Source organism: Notolepis coatsorum (genome assembly GCF_963971535.1).
Source record: "Notolepis coatsorum genome assembly, chromosome: 9".
In the NCBI taxonomy this organism is placed as follows: Eukaryota; Metazoa; Chordata; class Actinopteri; order Aulopiformes; family Paralepididae; genus Notolepis; species Notolepis coatsorum.
Genome location: NC_140173.1, coordinates 147,907,180 through 147,934,624, shown reverse-complemented (window position 1 = coordinate 147,934,624; position 27,445 = coordinate 147,907,180). Strand labels below are relative to the sequence as shown.

The following is a 27,445-nucleotide window of genomic DNA, read 5'->3' as shown; positions in this document are numbered from 1 at the left end:
GATATGTGTGTAGTGTTATGATAACGACGGCAGCAGCGGGAGCCGGGAGGAAGGCGTGCAGCAGTGGATTTGCGAATAGCATGCAGCTGCAGAGCCGCAGAGCCAGTGGCTCTTTCAGGTCTGGTCACAGGCCCGTCAAACAGCGCCCCCCCACCCTTGCGCCGTTCTGACCCCCATCGTCTCTAAGCATTTTGTGTGTCAATTTGTTGACACATGTGTCAATTTGTTGACACATGTGTCAATTTGTTGACACAATTGTCAATTCTTAAAGCTGAGGATGAGTGGCACCTTTGTCTCAATTCTTATTCAATTCATTTCGCTCTGCGGCTCTGCAGCTACATATGCTTCTAGCAAAATCCAGCCCCGCTGTTTGCAATGGGAGCAGGAGTCTCGACTCGGGACTTATTTTATTTGGAATATAATGACTTTATACGCAAAAGTAGCCTAGTTTTAAGTTAAAATATTATAAATCTACATGCCTTGAGGATGTCATTCTTTATATAGCCTGCCTATCAGGCAAAAAAAATTATTCTAACAGAAACACTGATACCGTGATATATACCGTTACCGTCTATGCTTCAAATTATACCGTGATATAAATTTTAGACCATACCGTCCACCCCTACCGGCACGGTGCCGTGGTTTAGGAGCCCAGGCTCAAAACAGCTCGAGATCTTGAGGTAGAAAAATGCTGTTTTTGAGGACTTGATTAGAAATACAAAACAATGAATAAAAAAAATATATATATTACAGAGGTGTTCCATAGACTCACAGGAATTGTGTAAAAGTGCCCAAATAGTGAAAGAAATAGTAAAATAGTTCCCCTTTAAATTTTTTTTAATATAAATTAAAATATTATATAAATATAATCAAATAGACGGAAATCCGTCTCAATACGGAACGCTTTAATGCCTGCGGAGGGGACATGTGATGCGAGGCTTCTATCCTCCCTACAACCGGCCAGTGGGGGGGCATATGCGAGCAACGGTCAAGACAGGGGAGGGGAGAATTGGCACAATGGAATTGGGATGGGAGAGAAAAAATTGAACAAGGAGAAAAACTGGATCAAAAAAATAAAAAGACTATAAGAGACCCGGATAACGCCCGATCACTGGGACACTGAGATCAGCCGGGGACACTGAGGCGCGTGAGATGCAGAGACACTAGTGTTGTGAAAAATATCGAAAAATCGATACATATCGATTCTGAATATTTAAAAACGGTTTCAATACTCATTTCCCGAAATATCGATATTTAATTATTCATAAAAAAATTAAAAAAATTATTTTATTTTATTTATTTTTGTATAAGGAAGTTGCATTGTTCATTTCAATACCTGTAATAGTACAGTAGTCCACACACACGTGTGCATTCAGTTAAGTTGGAATATGACTGTAATACAAACAGTTCAGTTTGTCAGGTACATGCAACACAGATTACAGTGTTGACATCTGTCTGCTTGAGAAAATACTGCAATAAAAATGATTGAAGTGAGATGAACAGTTATTTTTAAATGTGTGATCTAAAGATAAACAAAGGGTTTTAAAATTGTTATATTTATCTTCTCTTATAGTACCAGAGAGAAGCTGAGGAGAATCAACCAGCAACAAAAGCTAAATTTATGAAAAAAAAAATAAAAAAAAAAATAAGAATGTTTATATTTTAAGATTGAACCTTTTTCCCTGTGGTATCGAAAATGGTATCGAATATCGATACTTTTCAAGGTATCGTATCGAAGTTCGAAAATTCCAGTATCGTGACAACACTAAGAGACACATCATCCCTTTTCGTTTTGGGGCGAGTTCAGTCTCCACGGCGACCCTCGCAATCTCCCCCCGCTTCCCCCCCCCCCCCCCCGTGTATATCGGGGGACACTGGAGAGATGCGAGGATGCGGGGCGATGATCGCCACCGTTCCGAGAGCCGTGGACATAGGGGCGAGAGGCCTAACAAAATTAATAGTTGGTTTCAGGTTGCCGACCGACCCTGCCGATTTAGGTGCGACCCAATATATTTTATGAGTTTTAAAAAAAAAATATATAAAAAAAAAAAAAATGAAGAAAAAAAAGATTTTTTTTTTTTTTTTTTTAGAATAAAGTTTCATAGAAATCTTAGTCAAACATTTAGTATTATGGATATTAAACATGCTGGCAGAGTACATGCATCCATGTTGTTGTGAACATTTTAATTAAATAAAGAAATTCCCTATCCATAGTCGCCGTGGGAAAGAATAAAATAAAAAAATAAAATAAAATAAATTCCCTACCTACCCATGGCCAAACTGACAACCAACCTGAAACCAACTATTAATTTTGTTAGGCCAGAGCGTTCCTGGGAATATTAATAATATGAATGTGCACGCGGAAACAAACACGCTCTGCTCTCTGTCGGGGACGATGTTATTCACACAGAGGGGAAGCAATTAACAATGACATTAAATAACTTGTTTGGGCCAAGAGTCTGTGGATTGTTGCCCTGGTATTGTTACCGTGTCCCTTTGAGGCAGTGATACTGGCGGCTCTCGATGTGAATGAATGAATGAAAAAAAATTATAAAAAATTAAAGAAAGAAAATCACAAATGTACATACCGTAATTCCGCTAATAGTAACCCCGGCTTGTATTTGTTTCAACTGTAGCGGATACCAGGCTTGTATTAGGAGGAGGCATGTATAAGATATAATAATAATAATAATTTTCAAACGGATCATAATGAATAAATCAACATTTTGTGTCAGTTTGAACCCAGTAAAATGTACTGGGTTCATTTATTGAAACCAAGTACTGTATGAAATACGGTAGTAAACTAGCATGCTAGCAATTACAGGTGGTAGTGCAATTACAGGTGGTCAAAAAAAGTTAAATTAAGTAAAATAGTGCAATCACAATACTGGTATAATAATAATAATAACTTAGTTTTATACAATTCTGAGGTAGGCTTACTCTCTTGGTAAACATTAACACCATACCATTATATGGTATTTACTGCACAGCCAGGCCAGCATATAACAACAACAAAATATATTGCCTATGGTAAATCCGTTGAGGGAAATACCGTAATTCCTCTAATATACATGAAACCCGGCTTGTATTAGGAGGCCGGCTTATAATTGCTTAGCTCAACAGCGCACCCGGTCATTAATAGAGACCCGGTTTTTAATTGAATACCGGTTACTATTAGAGGAATTACGGTATTCAAGGCAAGCTCGCACACAAAATCCAAAATCAACGACCGAAAAAAAGGAATAGGCTGAAGCACATGCTTATTTTTGCCTATCCTTTACAAATTCTTAAAAAAACGAAATATATTTTAATATAAGAAAGAAAAACGTACAGTATATGCTGCAAGATATAATCTTTTGAAACAAAAAACAAATGTTTGATGTTTTACTCAAAACTGTACTCCTGAATTATTAAGGCTTTTTTTTAAATCTCCCCTGAGAAGTACACAACTTCAACCCGTCACTAAGACTATTCCAAAATGTTACTCCCCAAAATTGAAACACATCTAGCTTTTACATTAGTTCTTACCTTTTTACATGTTTTAAGAATACACAACCCTCTTAAATTATACTTTCCTTCTCTTGGTTGAAAGAGACATTGAATACAAACTGGTAGGCTTTTACTCTTAGCACGAAAAATTATTTTATATGTACACCATATTATCTACACATTTTAATGTGCAGGACTTTATGAATAATGAAAAACAAAAAGCATGTCAAAAAGCATCTGAACCTCTGCCAAACGACCTCGACCTGGCATACCGTGCGGCAAAGGGAACGGCTCCCGCCTACCTCCGGTCAATGGTCTCTAACTACACACCCTCAAGACCCCTACGCTCTGCATCTTCTGGCCGCCTCAGACCCACTCCTATCCGAGCTCCGGGAGGGTCATCAAGGAGAAGCCGCCTTTTCTCAGTCCTTGCCCCACAATGGTGGAACAAACTTCCCCACCACAGTTAGGACAGCCGAAACCCGTCCAATCTTTCGCCGTCGACTAAAGACGCACTTCTTCTTCTATCAATAGCTGAAATGAAAAAAAATAAAAACTGACCCCAACTAACCTTACTGTCATGCACTTGTCCTAATAAACTAACCCACACTGTAGCACTCAACACTTTGATGAACATTGTTACTCAGCTTGTCGTACAGAACTTGTAAGTCGCTTTGGATAAAAGCGTCAGCTAAATGACTCAATGTAAATGTAAACCGGCCGGCCCCGATGTATGACGTCAAGTGTTTTTAACCTCAATAAAGGCCCACTCCCTGATGATCTGTCACTTTCCACCCACGGTTAACCCGAGTCTAACCTTGCAAGTCTTCTCCGGGGCTCTGGAACTCTCTCTCCCCCACAAGACAATAGAGACTCAGTTTCCAGTCACGCCTCGAGACCCGGCCGTCTCCCGTCATGTTTGTGTTTGTGCTGCTCGTCTGTCGTTTGTGTCACTGCCACACCGACCCCGAGTTAAGGCTGTTTCCCCGAAGCCTGTTTTTGGGATTCGAACTTCGTCAGGGTTTTTCTAACGAATGTTCGAACATTCGTAAAAATAAATAAATAAAAAAAATTAAACAAATTAAAAAATTTTATTATAATTAATAATTGTATATCCTCAAACTAAATCCTCAATTTGAATAAAGTGATTAATCTGATTAAATTAGTATTTTTTTTAATTTTTTTTATCAACTTTCCAGCCCCAGACCCAGCCCAGGGAGAAGCCCCAGCCCAACTAAATCAACTTTCTTTAATGAATATAACTCAGTTTCCTTTAATACTATAATATTAGTGTAGCCTAATCTTTATCTGCAACTGTGAAGAAAAACCACATTGGTTTAAACATAATTAATAGAAGAAAAAAATTATAATAATAATAATTTCTTTTTTTAATTAAAAATAAGAAATTCTAATGTTGATTTAGAATTCGAATGCCAACGTAACGAACAAAGGTTCAGCCCTACCCCGAGTGTGACGCGACTCCCGAGTTCTAGCAAAGCACCGTAGGAATTCCATTTATTATCGTTCTTATTATGTCAACAACAGGATGACTGCTGAGAATCTCCCACACACACACGCGCGCGCGCACACACACACACACACACACGCAGGAAAAACACAAGACAAATAGACACGAAGAGCAGCGTAACAAATACACACGACACGAGAGACCTCTGCGGCCGAACACGGCCACAGCAAGTCGTCTCTACAGACCATAATAACCCGACCGACGGACGTGTCGGTCAGGGCCGCCGTTTGACCCGGTTGGCTGGTGTTAACAACGAGGCTCGGACGCGCGGACCAGAAATACCACGTGGCAGTAGGGTTGGGTACCGTTCACATTTGAACCGATACCTACTACCTGTGAACCGATACCGGTACCAAAACGGTACCTTTTTTCAGTACTTTGGTCTCAAAAAATTGTATCTACCTACCTCAGTTGTTAAAAAAAATATCCAAAACTTCAAATGATTTATTATCATTATTATTCATTATTTAGAACAATGTGTTACTTAATATTTATATAGAATATTGCAGCGAGCGTTGTCTGCATCTAGCTGTGTAAAGTGTCACCACACTTGCAACCGTTTTCGGCTCGCCATTGCCCCGACTGCTTTGTTGTTGTTGAATCAAGTCAAAGGGTTAACCTTCTGTCGTGTGGCAGTGAAAGGGCTTAACCTTCTGTATTGTCGCCGTGAAAGGGTTAACCCTTTGGTAGTGAAAGGGTTAAGGCCGCCACAGAGGGGCGTAGTACTGAGCGCGGACCGGACTCCACGTGGTGTGTCCGCAGTCGTGTGAGGTTTCACAGTCAAGCATACCACTGCGGACCCATTTCCTACATTTCTCGTGCCAGTTTACTAGATTTAACGCAGGTCGATGTCTCAACCAACACGCCAAGCAGCCTTTTGTGCGACGCCCCGCAGTGCAGAATGATGTCCGCTTTGGGTTCGACCTCTGCGGAGTCCGGTCCGCTCACAGTACGCCCGGCTCCGAGTTTAGCGACAGATCGACACCCAGGTTACAGCAATGGGCCCAATAGGGAGGTGTAGTCTGACGTCACTGGTTGTTCCACCCCTATAGGGATTTATCATTGGGAAAATGGATTATCGGCTATTGTAACAATTCTGCCGCATGAACATTGGCAAGCTTTCCATTTTTACACAAAATGAGTTCCCTTCTACCAATAACACGATTGTTTAAGCATTTTTGGTTGAAACAAAAGGTAGTTATAAGCTTTTTAATTTGTCTTAAAAAAAGAACTACATTTACCACTAGGCAGCCTGTTGTTCAGTACGCTATGCTATTGGTCTGTTAGGCTGTCGCCTTCCCCGTCACGGGTCATAGTACCAAGCTAGCTAGCTAACGTTAACGTTACCCCCCTTTCGTGACTGTGATGCACGTTAGTGTAGGGCTGGAAGGTGAACCGAATATGAAGGTATACCATCATGAATCCATGCATATTGTGAAATATATATATATATCGATACTAATATATTTTTAAAGGAGCACTTCACCCAAAGATCAATCACCCTTAAATGCATCCACACAACATCCACTCATCCACACAACATCCACTCTACTCATCCACACAACATCCATCTACACTCATCCACACAACATCCATCTACACTCATCCACACAACATCCATCTACATCCATCCACACAACATCCACTCATCCACACAACACTCATCCACACAACATACTTGACTTAAACTGTTAAAAGTGTCTTGTAACATACAAAAAAAAAAAAAAAATGTATTAAAAGAATTGTCATCATTTTGAAATGAGATCGCATAGGACTATGAATCGAGATCGCAATTATAATTTTTTTTTAGATTAATCGTGCAGCCCTACCTTATATGTGACAAATAAAACCAAAACGTGAAACTTGAGCGTGCCGAGAAAGGACTCCTCTGCTCCAAGGCTGTCACTGGGCAATAAGAAACAGGGCTACTAGGGTTCCAGAAATCAAGAGAATGTGAATCCATACCCACCTTCAAAACCGCTCTAAAAAAAGCACCTACGGGAGGCCACAATTCGAAACTGGCCCCGACAAATGTCCAAACCCCAAATGTATATATTCTCTTTTAGAAACTGTCTGTAAATAAACAGTATATTCGTATATCTTGTATGTCATAAATGTCTGGATGTAACAGTACTGTATGTCATAAATGTCTGGATGAATTGAAAATGGGGGACCCCGATGTAAACAAGACGAAAGTCTTTCTCTGGTCTGCATCCCTGTGTATTGAGCCGTACTGTATTGTACCCATTCTGCAATGTTAAAAAAAAATGTATCAATAAATCAATCAAGCCTCTAAAGCCTCTGCGGATGTCTGCGCTCCGCCCCGGTGCATTCTTCTAGTCGGGGGGCGTGGAGCCAGCCACCGCTTCAAAGATTACATTTTTTATTTAGCCTTTAGTTAAACAGGTTTGTCCCAATTGAGATCCAGGATCTCTTTTACAAGGGAGACCTGGCCGACACTACAGACAAAAGCAATGTTACAAAATGGTCAAACTAAACATCTGCACACAGAAAACGTGGTTACAATAGGCTTCACCATAGCCTTAAATACATTTAGTGTTACCAAGCTTTTTAAAAATATGTATATATTTTTATATAAATAAATATATTGTATGCGTCTATTCATTCTCTTTAAACCAATAGGGTTTTTCTTCACAGTTGCAGTCAGATAAAGATTAGGCTACACTAATATTAATTAATTAGTATTAAAACTGATGAGTTATATTCATTAAAGAAAGTTGATTTAATAAAACAAAGACTAATTTAATCAGATTAATGAGTTTATTCAAATTGAGGATTTAGTTTGAGGATATTTATTTAAAAAAAAATATATATATATATATATATATATTTCAAAATGTTTTATTATTATTATTAAAAACGAAGGTTCGAAAAACCCTGACGAAGTTCGAACCCCAAAAACAGGCTTCGGGGACACAGCCCTACTGCCCGGGGTGCCAGAGAGGTCTGCCCACGGTTTCCTGTCCCAGCGATGCCAGCAGCCTGCACACATGCCATGTCTCACACGCTAGCCACGTGGGGCAGAGGCCAGACCACAATAACCAGAACCCCCCCCCCCTCCCCCCGCACGCATGTGTGAAAGACGAGCTGGTGTCTGGGCCCCAGGGGCTGATCTGGGCTAGAGTGTGGCCCAGTGTTTCCCATGCAGGCCAGCGTGGGCTGATCTGGGCTAGAGTGTGGCCCAGTGTTTCCCATGCAGGCCAGCGTGGGCTGATCTGGGCTAGAGTGTGGCCCAGTGTTTCCCATGCAGGCCAGCGTGGGCTGATCAGGGCTAGAGTGTGGCCCAGTGTTTCCCATGCAGGCCAGCGTGGGCTGATCAGGGCTAGAGTGTGGCCCAGTGTTTCCCATGCAGGCCAGCGTGGGCTGATCAGGGCTAGAGTGTGGCCCAGTGTTTCCCATGCAGGCCAGCGTGGGCTGATCAGGGCTAGAGTGTGGCCCAGTGTTTCCCATGCAGGCCAGCGTGGGCTGATCTGGGCTAGAGTGTGGCCCAGTGTTTCCCATGCAGGCCAGCGTGGGCTGATCAGGGCTAGAGTGTGGCCCAGTGTTTCCCATGCAGGCCAGCGTGGGCTGATCTGGGCTAGAGTGTGGCCCAGTGTTTCCCATGCAGGCCAGCGTGGGCTGATCTGGGCTAGAGTGTGGCCCAGTGTTTCCCATGCAGGCCAGCGTGGGCTGATCTGGGCTAGAGTGTGGCCCAGTGTTTCCCATGCAGGCCAGCGTGGGCTGATTGATAGCGGCCCACTGCCATGTCAGACAAGCCCATCACCACACTGATAGGGTAACAATAACATGAGAGCAAAACCTCAGAAAAGTACAACAAGGGGGCGCCCTCGTGGCGCATACCATAGTGCCTCGCGCACCTACCTACGCGGCCGACCCGGGTTCGATCCCAGCTCCCCTGTCGTTATTTGTCGCATGTCCTCCCCACCTCTCCTTCCGTTCGCCCCTCTCCTCTGTCGGTCCTGCGTGGCCAAATAAAGCTGTAAAAATGCTAAAAAAATTATAATAAAGAAAAGAAGTACAACAAACTAATTTTGCAGTAAAGCGAGAGGTAAGGTCATAAGGTCCTAAGGTTAAGTAGCCGAGCCAAGAGGCTATAGGACAAAATTACGTCAATTTCAAAGAGAGCCGGCCCTCCAAGGGGAACGCGGGGAATCATCCTGAATTTGGTTGTCGATGTATCATTGGTACGTCAATAGATTCCTCCAAGCGGGTTTTTGCAATTCATCCTGAGTTCTGAGTTTCTTGTTAAGAGTATAGATTGAAATATAGTACCATACTTTCTGAAAAGGTTTTTGAGAAAGTGTTGTTTTTGTGCAGAATGCAATTCTTTAAGGATATCCAATACAATACACAGTTTTTGGACTATATTACTATATTATGTGTTAACAATACCAACCAGTTATTAGTGCCTCACAAAGTGCAGATAGGAGGGTTTTCTCCACTTTAAATTTTTTTTTTTTAAATGGAGATAGGAGGTTTTGTTCTTCGGCCATCGATAAGATATTCCTTCATTGATCCCCTTGCGGAAGTTCAGGTGTCATAGTTTAAGTTTAAGTTTATTTATTTATTTTGTACCCAGGGACAGTGCACATTAATCAACATCTTCAGTTTCCACATCAATGTAAATGTGCCAGAGTTAGCTAATGAGATCATTTCCACCTGTAGTCCCTGCCTACCATGCATGTCTTTATGGTGTGGGAGGAAACCTGAGTACCTGGAGGAAACCCACACGAACACGGGGAGAACATGCAAACTCCAATATAATCTCAATATAAAAATGAGAAAAAAATGTACAGTATAAACGCAGGTGCAGACGAGGGTCTGTATGCCCTATTGGTTATATAATGCGTTACAATATTACAATAAATATAGGCAATACATGTTCTGTTCACCCAAACCCAAGCCTGCAATCACTACAAGTAACACTGGCTGCGGTTTAGGAGGACAATATTTCCCCAACCCGATTTAAACATTCAGATTGGACATTTCAAATCAAATCGTTGTTCCAAGCCTTTCAAGTAATGTAAAGTAGGGCTGGGCGATATGGCCAAAAACGTTATCGCGATAAAATTATAAAATGATCGTCGATATAATTTGTCAAGTTTAATTAACTTCTTATGCCCGGCGCCGATGGACGGGCTATTAATAGACTCACTTGTTTTGCTGCTGCGAATGTCTCGAGTTGATGTCGTCGTCGTCAGTCCGCGCACGTTCTTCTACGCACCAGTGCATAGATTATTATATTCCACCAGGGGGCAACCTACCGCCACTGGATCATATGCATTATAAGAATGGAACTAACAGTTAGCCAGAGCAAGCGGTGTATCCCACGACAATGTACTAACTATCACCCTAAAATACTCCGTTCTGCCCCAATACATTGCAACGACGTCCACCGCATACCCCACACTACTCTAACCGTTACCATCAAAATTCACTGCACACAACCACTCCGCACATAAACTATAAAATAGCGGCGTGCAAGCTAATGATCCTAGCCAGCCTTGTTTACTACCCAGAGGTGCACCGCGGGTCTCCTTCGATGTCGCCATCTCCTTCACTGATTGGTTGTTAGTGCGTGTGCTCATATCCAAGCTTGGAAAATCGATATATCGAAACTTTGCGACCACGTTTCATGTTTATTTCGAGGAAATAATTTATCGCGATAGTTATCGTTATCGTTTTATCGCCCAGCCCTAATGTAAAGCCACGCTAGCCAGGGACCAGCGACCTTCAAACCCGTGGTCCTAATGACCACGTCAGAGAAAGCGCTAAATAGAAGCGGGTTTGTGACCGAAAGGTCGCCGGTTCAATCCCCCGGACCGGCAGGAAAAATCTGGGCTGGGGAAGTAAATGATTAACTCTCTCCCATCCCCCTTAACACCAACCGCTGAAGTGCCCTTGAGCAAGGCACTTAACGCCCAACTGCTCCAGTGGAGCTGCTCAGTGGCCAACAGGTGTCAGACTGTGGTTGTACTGGGCAGCTCCCAGGTGTGAATGGAACTGTGTGAATGTGAAGCAGGGCGTAGCTGAAAAAGAGCAACCTACCCTGGGTAAATAAGGTAAAGAAAAAAATTATAATAAATAAAATTGTCAAAACTTCATTAGGAAAGAACGAGTTGGACATTCACTACACGGATGGACCGTCCTTTTAGCCGACGCTAAGCTTCCAATACAAAAGGCCACGGAAACGTTGAAACTCGCTCATGTCACTTAACGACGTCAAAGAGCCTCAAGACAGATCAAATAGCAGAAAGAGTATATTTCCATCCCATTCCCAACCAGAGAAAAACTATTGGATTTAGCGATTAGGCACTCATATTTTCCTATTCAACGGATTATCAAAAGGTTTACATATTATGTATGTGTATATATATCAGCGTTTCCGTTAGCCGGTAATTACCGGTATTTGACTGGCAAAATCTGTTGAAGTCCGACATATTTAATCTCTCCGGTCATAGTGTCCGGTGAAAATAGTTCCCTCTGGGCACAGTTTGATTATTTGAATTGTATTTGGATGGGCTGGAGTTGGGTGGCCTATGCGATGAACGAAACAATCATTGAGTTTGTTGTCGTTGCTTCGCTCAGCGAGAGCTTGCTGCTGGATTTGCGGAAGGCATGCAGCTGCAGACCCACAGAACCCACCAGCTTTGCTGGCACAGTGCGGTCCCCAGACCTGGAAAGCTGCTCTGCGGGTCTGCAGCTGGATGCTTCTTGCAAACTAACTGCGGCCGGCTCGCGCTGATAACAGCTTTCATTGTTGGACCGGCTGCTTGGTGGAGCAACGATGAAACGAATGTAATGAATCATTCGTCGCATGGGCTATTTAATTTTGGCCTGTTTTGGTACGGTTCGGGTGGTCAAGTTGTGCTTGGAGGGAGTTGTTTTCACCGGACATTATGACCAGCACCAAGTCGTTGGGAAGTGGAGATATACATCACGCAAACCCACGATAATGTTGCCGCCTCTCTCTGCAAAATTTCTCAGTTCTTCGCTTGATATAATTAATACAAATGTCCAATATAACGGAATTCGTTAGCTCATAAAAATGTGATTATAACAGACTGCTGTTTAGTGTCGGACCGACTGCCCACATACGCGGTCTATTTTATTTCAAGTCAGCAGCAGCACGGAGTATCGAGGGACTTATTTTATTTGGAATATATTAATGACTATACGCAAAAGTAGCCTCGTTTTAAGTAATAATATTATAAATCTACATGCCTTGAGGATGACATTCTTTATATAGCCTATATCAATTGTTTTAAAGCTCAATAAACTATGACCGGAATTAATCTCATTTGTCCGGTAGATTGAAATCTTGCAGGTCACGGAGACCGGCAACAATTTTTTCTAACGGAAACCCTGATATATATATATATATATGTGTGTGTATATATAGTGTATGTGTATATATATGTGTGTGTGTATTGTGTGTGTATATATGTATGTATGTATGTATGTATGTATGTATGTATGTATGTATGTATGTATGTATGTATGTATGTATGTATGTATGTATGTATGTGTGTATATATGTGTGTGTGTATATATATACGATTACGTATATATATGTATGTGTGTATGTATATATATATATGTGTGTGTATATGTGTATATATATATATGTGTGTGTATGTATTGTGTATCTGCCTTTCCATTGTCCCCATCATTAGGATGATGTGGTTTATAGGCTATAAGCTGTTATATATGTGCTTTGGTTTGTCCACTAATATCAACACTTCCATTAATTATTAATTAGGTTATACCTCTAGTCTAAAGTTAAACCATACCCCTATCTATATTAAATAACAATTTGCATAAATGTGTTTTTTTCCACCAAATTGTTAATTGTCTCTAGACAATTCCAGGGAGATTGTGAAAGTGTGGTTTTGCAGCCAATGCCCTGAAAAAGCAAAGGTCACTTTCAAAAACATAAATGTATGTTTTGTATAGTATAGTTAGTATAGTTTCATATAGCATAACTGTATATTGTATAGTATATTGTATAGTAGTGTATATAGGACTCATTACCTTTAAGCTTAGCATTGTATCAGCATTGTGTCAGAACACTGAACTCTCCACACACACAAGTACACATGAGCACATACATACACACAACACACTTACTGCAATCGCTCACACACAAACGGTCACTTTAAACTAAATGGAAAGGACACTTTAAAGGAACGAGGAAAATAAAGGTCAGTTTAAGGAAAGAACCGATGTGGTTCTTGTATAGTATAGTTTAGATATAGCAAGTATAGCATAAGGATACAGTTATAGAGTAAAAACTGTATATTGTATAGTAGTGTACATCAGGGTTTCAGTTAGAAAAAATTGTTGCCGGCCTCAGTGTCCGGTAGATTTCAATCTACCGGTCAAATGACAGAAATTCCGGTCAGAGTTTATTGAGCTTAAAAACAATTGATAGGCAAAAGAATGACAACAAAACAAAAGAATGACATCATCAAGGCATGTAGATTTATAATATTTTTACTTAAAACTAGGCTACTTTTGCGTATAAAGTCATTATATTCAAAATAAAATAAGTCCCGAGACTCGTGCTGCTGCCGACTTTAAATCAAATAGGTGTCTGTGGGCAGTCGCCCGACATTAATAAACAACAGTCTGTTATAATCACATTTTTATGAGCTAACGAATTCCGTTATATTGGACATTTGTATTAATTATATCAACTGATAAATTTGGCAGAGAGAGACGGCAACATTATCGTGCAGGTTTGCGTGACGACTCTCTCCACCTCGCAACGACTTATTTGCAAAGAGTATGGCGCTGCAGAGCAGCTGATTCAGCTGTTATTGGCTCTTTTCTGGGAACCGCACAACAGCGCCCCCCACCCAACATTGAATTGAAAATGGCTGAATTGGAGTACTGATGGAATACTGCATTGTGCTGCTGCTGCTCCGGCTCTGCAGCTTCACAAAAGTTCGCACACCCAGCACTAAGCTCTCGCTGACAACGTCGTTGTCATTATTAGAAGCAACGAGGAAACAAATGTAATGATCGTTTCGTTCATCGCATAGGCTATTTAATTTTAGCCTATTTTAATACAATTCAAATAATCAAATTGTGCTTAGACTCAGGGAATTATTTTCACCGGACATTAAGACCGGAGAGATTAAATATGTCGGACTTCAACAGATTTTGCCGGTCAAATACCGGTAATTACCGGCTAACGGAAATGCTGGTGTACATAGGACCCAGTGCCTTAAATCCGTAGCTAACATTGTATTGCACTATCTCAGGACTTTAGCATGTCTATTTTATCATTCCCATTTTATGTCTATTTCATTACCCGTTTATTATGTCAATTTTATTATTAGTATTATTGCACAATCAAAGCGGGCGTGGCCACCCGCATTTCACTGTATGCCCTGGTAATGTATGTGACAAATAAAACCCTTGAATCTTGAATAGTATTTTATCTTAGTACCTTTTATCTATTATCTATTCTATTTTATTCTATTATTATTTGTATTTTTTTTTTTTGCACAATCAAGGCGGGCATGGGCCCACCTTCATTTCACACTACATGTCTCGTGTGTGTATGTGATGTGGTGACTAATAAAACTCTTGAAGCTTGAATCTGCAGACCGCGTGCTGAACGGGACAACGTCGGGACCATGTCTGTAGGACAAACGCTTCACGAGATATCAGTGGGGGCAAGGCAGTGTGTATGTGTGTGTGTGTGTATGTGCGCACGCAATGCGTATGTGTGTGTATGTGTGCGAGTGGAGCAGTGTCTGTGCCCTTATATGGGCTGGTGGTGAACTGCCCGTGACCCCGGCTGGGTCATTAATGGTGGTTAAGTCTGAGGGCAGCGAGAGGGAAGCCCGGCCACATGTCCCAACTTATGCAGATTTGGGAGAGAGCGTACTGAACGTCAACATTCCAGCGATTCATTGCTATATGGATGGAAACAGACATCTTGAAGTTGATTTGTGGCGACGTCGTAAAAAGAAAAGAAACTGGCCACAAACTAGTAGCAACCAGAGTTGGAGTAAAAGCCGCTTGTTTTGTGCATGTGTGCGCGGGTGGAAACTGTGGGAGGAGAAGGCAGACAAAACTTGGGTGTAAAGAATAATAATACGTGAGCTAATAGTAGTGTGCAGGGTTCTCACAGACATTGCCAAAGGAAATTCAAGGACTTTTAAGTACTTTTCCAAGCACTGTTTTTCATTTGCAAGGATGTCACTCGAAGGATACAATTAACTTTTAAATGCACCCACCATGATATCAGACAGGCCCCCACCACGATATCAGACAGGCCCCCACCATGATATCAGACAGGCCCCCACCACAGTATCAGACAGGCCCCCACCACAGTATCAGACAGGCCCCCACCATGATATCAGACAGGCCCCCACCACAGTATCAGACAGGCCCCCACCACAGTATCAGACAGGCCCCCACCACGATATCAGACAGGCCCCCACCATGATATCAGACAGGCCCCCACCATGATATCAGACAGGCCCCCACCATGATATCAGACAGGCCCCACCATGATATCAGACAGGCCCCCACCACAGTATCAGACAGGCCCCCACCATGATATCAGACAGGCCCCACCATGATATCAGACAGGCCCCCACCACGGTATCAGACAGGCCCCCACCAAAGTATCAGACAGGCCCCCACCACGATATCAGACAGGCCCCCACCATGATATCAGACAGGCCCCCACCACAGTATCAGACAGGCCCCCACCACAGTATCAGACAGGCCCCCACCACGATATCAGACAGGCCCCCACCATGATATCAGACAGGCCCCACCACGATATCAGACAGGCCCCCACCACGATATCAGATAGGCCCCCACCATGATATCAGACAGGCCCCCACCACGATATCAGATAGGCCCCCACCATGATATCAGACAGGCCCCCACCATGATATCAGACAGCCCCCACCATGATATCAGACAGGCCCCCACCATGATATCAGACAGGCCCCCACCACAGTATCAGACAGGCCCCCACCATGATATCAGACAGGCCCCCACCATGATATCAGACAGGCCCCACCACGATATCAGACAGGCCCCCACCACGATATCAGATAGGCCCCACCATGATATCAGACAGGCCCCCACCACAGTATCAGACAGGCCCCCACCATGATATCAGACAGGCCCCCACCATGATATCAGACAGCCCCCCACCACAGTATCAGACAGGCCCCCACCACAGTATCAGACAGGCCCCCACCATGATATCAGACAGGCCCCCACCATGATATCAGACAGGCCCCACCACGATATCAGACAGGCCCCCACCACAATATCAGACAGGCACCACCAAGTCAAGTCAAGTCAAGTCAAGTCAAGTCAAGAGTTTTATTTGTCACGGCATACAAGTATACAATGAAATGCATGAAACAATGCAATGCACCACGATATCACCACAATATCAGATAGCGCTACCAAATTGATTTCCCAAAAAACAGACAATGAATCACTATTAGGCATGTCTGACCACCACTTAATCACAGAACCTGCACGGACTACAGCCGCGTATGACATACCGTAATTCCTCTAATAGTAACCCCGGCTTGTATTTGTTTCAACTGTAGCGGATACCAGGCTTGTATTAGGAGGAGGCCTGTATAAGAGGGAGGCCTATATTTCAAATTTTCAAACGGATCATAATGAATAAAACAACATTTTGTGTCAGTTTGAACCCAGTAAAATGTACTGGGTTCATTTATTGAAACCAAGTACTGTATGAAATAGTAAACAGTGCAATTACAGGTGGTCACTGGTCATTTCAACGTTTTCAAAGTGAAATCAAGTAACTAGCTCAGTATGCAGCTCAGTATATTAGTAACCCGGCTTGTATTAGGAGGCCGGCTTATAATTGCTTAGCTCAAGAACGCACCCGGCCATTAATAGAGACCCGGCTTGTATTTGAGACCCGGTTACTATTAGAGGAATTACGGTATATCACGTTAGGGTACCTCGTGTATACCGTTTACTCTTACTCATAGTATATATTCAGATTTAAATTCTGTATTGCCTATACATATAACCTTTTTCATTACAAAAAGGTAACTGTACTTACAACGCACTGCCTGCTGGCCTTCCGACCACTGCCACCAAAGCCTCTTCAACTCATTCAGAACACAGCAGCCCGCCTGATCTCAAACCTACCGAAGTCAGCCCATGTCACCCCACTTCTCAGGGACCTTGCACTGGCTCCCCATTGCCGCACAAATCCGCTTCAAGACCCTCGACCTGGCATATCATGCATACCACCGGTCAATGGTCTCTAACTATACACCCTCAAGACCCCTACGCTCTGCATCTTCTGGCCACCTCAGACCTACTCCTATCCAAGCTCCGGGAGGGTCATCAAAGAGAATCTGGAATCGCATGCCTCCGTGACTATCGAGTCCCTTATCGCTGCCAGGTTTTTCCTACAGTTGCGCATAACGTTAGCGCCACACATGTAGCCATGGCAGACTATTTGATTCCTTAAGGGCTCGAAATTGCCTGGGTTTTGGTCATATGCTCCCGAAATGCTCCCGCTGTTTGGCTGCTTCTATGTGCAGTGAAAACTACTCCAATGCTTTAGAACCTAGTCATTGATTTAGTTCAGGGTAAGCTAAGATTAGCCGCGGAGCTAGCGCTAGCTAACGCAAGCTAACGATAGCTAATCAAGCTCACAGAGAGAGATAAACAGCTGACAGCAGGTAGTACAGTTACAAATACAATAAAAAAGGGGGTGGGGGCTGTTGTGTACCTTGTACTCTTTAGTTCACATATAATAAGAGACGGAGAGCGTGTGATGATCACGTTGACTGTTGTTTACTAGTCGGTAAGCCAGGAAGTACCGTGCAACATACAAACATGTCGGTGTAGCAACACAAGCCAATACCTTTACAGGGGCCCGGGGAGCGAGCGAGCGGGCGGGCTGTCTGTCTGTCTGTCTGTCTGTGAGACAGAGAAGTGAGACAGAGAAGTCAGAGGAATAACGACCCGTTGAATGCAACTACGGTTCAATAGATTAAATTAGTTTAAGATATTGAACTGTAGTTACATTCAACAGGTCGTTATCCAATAGATTAAATTAGTTTAAGAATAAATAAAAAAAAATACATTTGAAGAGAATCTCAAATACATTATTTTATTTAAGTGTAGGCTATAGTTAATGTTTTATTTTTTACAGTTTTTGTATTTTTCTGACATGGGGGCTCAACAATAAATGACAATCAGAAATGTCAAGTTGCATGTTGTTATTCTAACCAGCTTAGTTCTGTTGCATTTCCAATTTATTTATTTAAATTATAAATTGATCAGGAATCGAGAAAGAATCGGATCGATAAGCAGAATCGATAATGGAATCGTATCGATAAAATCATATCAATTCCCATCCCTACCAGGCCACGTGAGCGGATCGGCGCGGCCGAGAAATCCGCTCTTCGCTCTTTAAAGCTTGGTCCGCTCCGCTAATCGATCATGTTGACCCCGCCCCCAAGTCGCTCTCCGCTCGCTCCCCGCTCACCTTGAATCGAGCGCTCCCCGCTCCAGATCGCTCGGCAGATATATATTTTTTTTTGGAGCATGGTGTAAATTAGCTCAAACTACAACAGTCTACACCCCCTGGGCCCCTTAACAATTGTTTGTATTGAGCCGCATTGTAATTGTACCCATTCTGCAATGTTAAATAACGTTGTTTATCCATTCACTAGCTCTATTAAGCGATAGGCTAGCCGAGCCACAATGCTATGGTCGCTGCCATTAACGTTAGCATGTAAGCTAACGTCAACAACAATGGCGTCGATACTTTTTCTAACAGGAGTGAGTGTGGGCGTCTCTACAGTGACAAAGCCTGAACAGGATATCACAGGTTCACCCTTCTCATTGGTTGAAAATGGCCTTCATGTTTGTACATCGCCATCTGTTGCTTTGGCATTGTACTGCATGTATATTACATCAACAGTGTTAAACCACTGTGAGCGACCTGGAGTGGATTGGAGCGGAGGAGAACTCTCGCTCCGGACGTCGCGCCGACCCATTTTAAAACCCACTCCTCGCTCACGTCAAAACCGCCTGCTCCGCGCCCCGCGCCGCTCACGCTACGATCCGCTCACATGGCCTGATCCCTACCCACAATGGTGGAACGAACTTCCAACCACCCGTCCAATCTTTCGCCGTCGACTAAAGACGCACTTCTTCAATCATTATCTGAAATGAAAAAAAAAAGAAAAAGAAATCTAACCCTAACTAACCTTACTGTCATGTACTTACTTGTCCTAATATACTAACCTACACTGTAGCACTCAACACTTTTTTTTTTTTATCCACTTTTTCTCCCATTTTCTATTTTTCTCCCATCCCAGCCCCGCCCCCGTCGCTTCCTGATTCTACTGCGCAGGCGCACCAACCGACCTGTAGGAGTCGCTGTCCACAGCGCCCGATCCCCACCCATCAGTTTTCCCTCCCCCTAATACTGCCAATGTGTATTAGTGCGGACGACCAGCTAAACTGAAAGCAATGTGGAGCGCTGGGCTCGAACAGGGAGATGATCGGTTTGAGCCCAGCCTCCAGTATTCGTGGTGAGCGCCTTGCCCACTGCACCATGTAGCCGCCCAGCACTCAACACTTTGATGAACATTGTTACTCAGCTGAGTTGTACCCTTCCTGCTGTCTTGTTGTACAAAACTTGTTAAATCGCTTTGGATAAAAGCGTTCAGCTAAATGACTAAATGTAAATGTAGGGTAGATTTAATTCATGGTCTTTGCTGCCCTGTCAGGGGCGCCTGGTGATACTAAATCCAGATTGAACTCCGACAAATGAATGAGGAGATTTGGCCCGATCCATAGATGTGACCATAATAAGGTAATTTATAGGCCTGAGTGATATTCTATATTCGTATTTCAAATTGCATGTGTCCAGATGGCAAAATTCAGTACTCTACAAAAACCTCTGTAAATCATCTGCCCTTTATTCCTTTGCTTAGGTTTTTTTTGTACACTCTTGATCTGAAGAAGGTGCTGAATGAGCTCAGTGGGGAATATATTCCCCGAGGTCCATAGATGTCCCTAGATACCAGGAACATCCACATGTAGAAGTGGAGCAATCTTCTCCACTTCCGTCACCTGAACTCAAGTACAAATGTACAGGCACTTTGCACCACAAGGGCTAGCACCAGCCGACATGCACTTTAAGGCAATATGCACTTTTAAACTGGAACACTGAGCAATTTATTTTAGGTACTGTAGCATTTTTTCTTTTTAATCGTTTGTGTAAAACTTTTATTGTGGGGATTGTATTGCATGTATTCTTGTGTTTTTATATTGTATGTTTTTATAATGTCTGTACAGTATGTGGCACCAAGACAAATCCCAATCAACCATGTGTTGAAATGGCAATAAAGTTTTCTATTCTATTCTATTCTTTCATTTACTTTTCTGAATATATGGCTAGGGCTTAAGAGGTTAAAATGGGGGTACTATGTATAAAAAAGGCAGCCACAATTCCAACACATTTCACCCAATATGTCACTGCCGCACTATCAAAACGGTTAACCCTTTCACCGCGACAATACACAGAAGGTTAACCCCTTCACTGCCACATGACAGAAGGTTAACCCTTTACTATCACACAACCGACGGCGACCGTCGGCAGTGAAAGGGCTAGTAGGCGTTACTTGTTCCATTTCAAATCAAACTGCTGGACTACAGAACAAAAACAACAACAAAGAAATGTTCCGCCGGACTCCAGACTTACTATACCCAGTGGTGGAAGAAGTACACAGTTCCTTTACTTAAGTAAAAGTAGAAATACCCAGATAAACAAGTACTCTGGTAAAAAAAAAGTCCTCCATTAAAATTCTACTTTTAAGTAAAAGTTGAGAAGTATTTGTTATTGAATCTTTACTTGAAGTTTCTAAAGTAAAAGTATGCATTCTACATGACGTTTGTGTATTCCAGTGCTTGGGAGCAGTCAAGCCTCAATCCATTGACCTCCAAAGGTTATGTTAAAGTGGTATGTGGTCCAGTTATGCTGCTCTGATTAAAGGTTATGTTAAAGTGGTGTGTGGTCCAGTTATGCTGCTCTGATTAAAGGTCATGTTAAAGTGGTATGTGGTCCAGTTATGCTGCTCTGATTAAAGGTTATGTTAAAGTGGTGCGTGGTCCAGTTATGCTGCTCTGATTAAAGGTTATGTTAAAGTGGTGTGTGGTCCAGTTATGCTGCTCTGATTAAAGGTTATGTTAAAGTGGTATGTGGTCCAGTTATGCTGCTCTGATTAAAGGTTATGTTAAAGTGGTGCGTGGTCCAGTTATGCTGCTCTGATTAAAGGTTATGTTAAAGTGGTGTGTGGTCCAGTTATGCTGCTCTGATTAAAGGTCATGTTAAAGTGGTGTGTGGTCCAGTTATGGTGCTCTGATTAAAGGTCATGTTAAAGTGGTGTGTGATCCAGTTATGCTGCTCTGATTAAAGGTTATGTTAAAGTGGTATGTGGTCCAGTTGTGCTGCTCTGATTAAAGGTGATGTTAAAGTGGTACGTGGTCCAGTTATGCTGCTCTGATTAAAGGTGATGTTAAAGTGGTTTGTGGTCCAGTTATGCTGCTCTGATTAAAGGTCATGTTAAAGTGGTACATGGTCCAGTGATGCTGCTCTGATTATGTCCTCTGTGAAAGTATATAATAAACTTCATACATTGTAACCATGTTTTCTATGCAAAATCTTTTTCTTCTAAGTAACTAGTAACTTGATGGGTTCAGATACAGTAAATGTAGTGGAGTACAATATTTCCTTTGAAATGTAGTGGAGTAAAAGTATGAAGTTCCCTAAAAATTTAAATACTCCCATAAAGTACAAGTAGCTCGAACTTGTACTTAAGTACAGTACTTGAGTAAAAAAATACTTTAACGTAAGTACTGAGCCCAGCATGTCCACCATCACAGTTGGGTCTAAACTAGGGATGTCCGATATTATCGGCCGATATTGGCATAAAAATGTGATATCGGAAAATATCGGTATCGGTTTTCAAAAAAGGTTTTATTTTTTTTTACATTTATTTAACCTTTATTTACCCAGGCAAGCAAGTAAGAACAAATTATTCTTTTATTTATTGTCAAAGTATGCATAACGTTGTGTTAATTAGACGACAAGAGATATGTAATGTTAATTACCTGAAATTATTCCGTTTTTTGGGGGGGGGGGGAAACCCTGCATATATCGGTATCAGAAATTAAGAGTTGGACAATATCGGTATATCGGTAAAAAAGCCAATATCGAGCATCCCTAGTCTAAACCCAAGAACATACAGTACGTCCCACAGGTTGCCAGGCTGGCGCATGCTGGTACGGGACGTGGAAAGGAACGGTGCACACGTGCAGGACAAACTGGTTTGTGAACTGTGTTAGTGGCGGGCTGGTGCACAGATAGGCTATAGGGAAGGGCTGTGGTTCAGATAGTGGATCCAGAAGACGCCAGAGTTAGCCGACTAGACTACAATGGCTGTTTTTAAAAAGGGTGCTGTAAAAGTGGTATTTGTTTGTTAAAATAAGTGTTAAATAGCTCTACATTCTGACTGATATAGTGGTCAGTAACATGGGTCTCCCAGTCCCTCCGCTCTGCAGTAAACACAAAATACATTTTCTGGTATCCCTTCCCACTTTATCCAGTCAGGGGAGAGAACCCTGGATATTTTGTACTTATTTCAAGAAAGCTTACCAAGCCAAATATTATGCTTACTGCACCGGTAGTTTATTTGACTAATTTCAATAACACATTTGCTTAAAACTAGTTTTATTTATTTTTTGTCAGACCATTTTTTTGCAGTGTGGAGTTCTCTTTCCTGATTGGATAAAGTGGGAATGGGATACCAGGAAATGTATTTTCTGTTTACTGCAGAGTGGAGGGACTGAGAGACCCATGTTACTGACCAGACACTATATCAGTGATGGCTATTTACTGCAGAGCGGAGGAACTGGGAGACCCATGTTACTGACCAGACACTATATCAGTGATGTCTGTTTACTGCAGAGCAGGAGGGACTGGGAGACCCATGTTACTGACCAGACACTCTATATCAGTGATGGCTATTTACTGCAGAGCGAAGGGACTGGGAGACCCATGTTACTGACCAGACACTCTATATCAGTGATGGCTGTTTACTGCAGAGCGGGGGGACTGGGAGACCCATGTTACTGACCAGACACTCTATATCAGTGATGGCTATTTACTGCAGAGCGGAGGGACTGGGAGACCCATGTTACTGACCAGACACTCTATATCAGTGATGGCTATTTACTGCAGAGCGAAGGGACTGGGAGACCCATGTTACTGACCAGACACTATATCAGTGATGGCTATTTACTGCAGAGCGAAGGGACTGGGAGACCCATGTTACTGACCAGACACTCTATATCAGTGATGGCTATTTACTGCAGAGCGAAGGGACTGGGAGACCCATGTTACTGACCAGACACTCTATATCAGTGATGACTGTTTACTGCAGAGCGGAGGGACTGGGAGACCCATGTTACTGACCAGACACTCTATATCAGTGATGGCTATTTACTGCAGAGCGGAGGGACTGGGAGACCCATGTTACTGACCAGACACTCTGTGTTGGCTGTTTACTGCAGAGTAGGCTTGGGCAGTATGACGGTATTACTGGTATATTTCGAAATCCCACCGGTATGATTCTCAATACCGTGACGTCACAGACTGCTATTACACTGACACGGAGTTGATTGTAGTGCACAGCACGCGCCAGCAGAGGGTTACGTGGCTATCGTTCTGTGAGCTAACGTTGGTACCTGGCTGGTGCTGGCTAACTGGCTATCGTTCTGTGAGCTGGCGTTAGTACCTGGCTGGTGCTGGCTAACTGGCTATCGTTCTGAGAGCTAACGTTAGTACCTGGCTGGTGCTGGCTAACTGGCTATCGTTCTGAGAGCTAACGTTAGTACCTGGCTGGTGCTGGCTAACTGGCTATCGTTCTGAGAGCTAAGGTTAGTACTAGGATGGTGCTGGCTAACTGGCTATCGTTCTGGGAGCTAGCGTTAGTACTAGGCTGGCTAACTGGCTATCGTTCTGGGAGCTAGCGTTAGTACTAGGCTGGCTAACTGGCTATCGTTCTGTGAACTAACGTTGGTACCTGGCTGGTGCTGGCTAACTGGCTATCGTTCTGAGAGCTAATGTTAGTACTAGGCTGGTGCTGGCTAACTGGCTATCGTTCTGAGAGCTAACGTTAGTACTAGGCTGGCTAACTGGCTATCGTTCTGAGAGCTAACGTTAGTACTAGGCTGGCTAACTGGCTATCGTTCTGAGAGCTAACGTTAGTACTAGGCTGGTGCAGTGGTGCTGGCTAACTGGCTATCGTTCTGAGAGCTAATGTTAGTACCTGGCTGGTGCTGGCTAACTAACGTGGCTATCGTTGTGATTTGTTTACTTGGTAACACGGGTTGCTAAGGAATTTAGGTTCGAGGTTGAAGAAAGTGCACTTTTAGGTTGAAAGAACGGCCCTAATGTCAACGTGTTTCAATATAAGCGTTATGTATGGTGATAACGAGTATATTGTTAGCTCCGCCCGCCAACCCCCCGCTGATGAAAATGAAAGTCATACCATCATAATACCCATACCGGGGTATTAAGTCAGCAAGGTATGACTGTATGAAAAAAATTATACCGCCCAAGCCTACTGCAGAGCAGGAGGGACTGGGAGACCCATGTTACTGACCAGACACTCTATATCAGTGATGGCTGTTTACTGCAGAGCAGGAGGGACTGGGAGACCCATGTTACTGACCAAACACTCTATATCAGTGATGGCTGTCAAGAGTGTAGATGTAGAGCTATTATTTTAACACGTAGACCACTTATTTTAACAAAAGAGAAAAATACCACATACGGCACCTCTAAGTGTTGCATTTTTTACAATACAAGCAGGGGAGTGGTGGAAGCAGGATTCTAGGTTCAATTAAAAACAGTCATGCAAAGTGGGGACTAGTCAGCCTCAAAGGGTGTGTCCTCCTCTCCAACACATCCGTGGCCAACCCACCCTGGGTTACTCATCAACACATGTCCTAATAGCAGCACATGTCGGCCCGCGACACGTGCTGCTCTAAGTCCCATGTGTTGAAAGTCACAACAGACCGACTGCCCCCCCGCCCCCCCCCCCAACCAGGTGCACGTGTTGTGCAAACGACGCCGCTTTCCTCTAAACGAGCGTGAAAAGTAAACTAACTAGCCGATTGATCGGCTTATGGGAACAACAAGACCGGTTAATCGATTAACCCGCCGCGCGCACACTTACTTTCGTCCTCCCGTTGATCGTGTAGTCTCCTAGTTTGCCGTTACAGTGTCTGACGAGCTCGTCCATGCGGCTCATGAGGAAGCGCACCTTCTCGCACCCCGGCTCCCTGCCCTCTATCCACGCTATCTTGTCCCCGCGGATGTCCTTCGTGGAGTCGCTCTGCTGCTTCTGGCTGACCAGCTGACCGTCGGTGAACCGGCCCGTGCGGTGCAGGGCTTTGACGTCCCCCAGGACGCACAGCCCGGTGTCCCCGCCGAGGAAGTTGTCCACCACGCAGATGCCGTGCTTGGTCATGCAAGGCACTATGTACTCCGTGGCTAGCTTCTGCGGCGAGAACCGCCGCGTCTGTCCGTTGGGTTTGTTGGCGTCGGCGTCGTTGTTGTCGTCGTTGGAACCGTCCTCTCCCCCTGGTCTGTCGTCCGCCGCCACCCCCGGCCCCTCCGCGTTCGTGATGAAGCCTTTCATGCGCTCGCCTCGCGGAGACGACACGCTGCTGTCCTCCGGCGGCTCGACGACATTGTTCTTCTCTAATTGTCCCTCCGCGTCGTCGTCCCCGGGAGACGGCAGCGGCAACGGAGGCGGCGGTGTCGGTTCAGGCTTCTGTTGTTGTTGTGCCGCCTGCGTTGCCGCTGCCGCAGCCACTGCCGCCTCTTTGCATATGAGTTTGTGTTTTTTCCAGTGCTGCTTCTGGTGCTCCTTGCTGCAGTAGAAGGAATTTCGACAGCGGCCGCACTTGAGGAGATTCTCGATCTTCCCGCAAAGTTCACAATACTGCCGTTCCAGCTCCAGCGCGCGCTGCTGCTTCTCGTCCTCCATGGCGGCGCGGTTCGCGGTGGGAAAGCGTCTTTAATTCCGCTCCTCGTTAACGCGTGCGGTGGGAAAGTGTCTTTAATTCCGCTCCTCGTTGATGGGCGCGGTGGGAAAGCGTCTTTAATTCCGCTCCTAGTTAACGCGTGCGGTGGGAAAGCGTCTTTAATTCCGCTCCTAGTTAACGCGTGCGGTGGGAAAGCGTCTTTAATTCCGCTCCTCTTGAACATGCATGGTGGGAAAGAGTCTTTAATTCCGCTCCTCTTGAACACGTGCGGTGGGAAAGCGTCTTTAATTCCGCTCCTCTTGAACAAGTGCGGTGGGAAAGCGTCTTTAATTCCGCTCCACGTTAACGAGCGCGGTGGGAAAGCGTCTTTAATTCCGCTCCTCTTGAACACACGGTGGGAAAGCGTCTTTAATTGCGCTCCTCTTGAACACGCGCGGTGGGAAAGCGTCTTTAATTCCGCTCCTCGTTAACACGTGCGGTGGGAAAGCGTCTTTAATTGCGCTCCTCTTGAACACGCGCGGTGGGAAAGCGTCTTTAATTCCGCTCCTCGTTAACGAGTGCGGTGGGAAAGCGTCTTTAATTCCGCTCCTCTTGAACACGCGCCCTGATAACTCTGGAAACACCACCACAGCAGCCCCTGCTACGCTACGCCGAACGGAACGGAAAATCGCCTCCCGGTGACTTAAAACCGAATAATTTCATAGCACGCCGTCCGTTCTCACGCCACGTATCCGCGTAATCTACCGACGTGTGGATTCGACGGCACATTTCGGCGTTTTGGTACGCGATATTCGGGACGTTTCTTCGGGTTGGGCTGCTAGCCGCGGGTCCGTGTCTCGCGCATGGCGTCCGTTCAGTGTGGTGGGTGGCTCGCGCCGCTGCTCCCTCCTCCCACCCCGGCGGTGGCGAGTCATCACTAAACCACGCCCCCCTCGCGTGTGTTTGATTGATTGATTGAACATTTTATGAACAGATTGCAGAATGGGTACAATACAGTACGGCTCAATACACACAATTGTTAAGGGGATGCAGACCAGAGAAAGACTTTCGTCTTGTTTACATCAGGGTCCCCCATTTTCAATTCATCATAACATATGACATACAGATAGACAATACTGTTACATTTAGACATTTATTATGACATACCAGATCTACAAATATACAGTACTGTTTATGATACAATAAGAGTCTAAAAAGAGAGTATATACATTTGAGGGGGAAGAAACTGTACATTGGTGGGGTGGGGGGGGGTCACATTGGAGGTGGTTGGGTGGGTAGGGTGGGGGGAATTCT

General features: G+C 43.9%; 1 protein-coding gene across 1 annotated transcript in view; it reads right to left on the bottom strand.

The window, feature by feature from the left end:
- Positions 1 to 26,982, bottom strand: part of egln1a (egl-9 family hypoxia-inducible factor 1a) — a 96,641-nt gene extending 69,659 nt beyond the window's left edge. Inside the window, exon 1 of the mRNA XM_084321063.1 lies at positions 25,339 to 26,982. Within this exon, the coding sequence (XP_084177189.1) occupies positions 25,339 to 26,154 (816 nt within the window). The 5' untranslated portion in view covers positions 26,155 to 26,982. The remainder of the gene's footprint in view (positions 1 to 25,338) is intronic.
- Between the last annotated feature and the right edge of the window lie 463 nt (positions 26,983 to 27,445).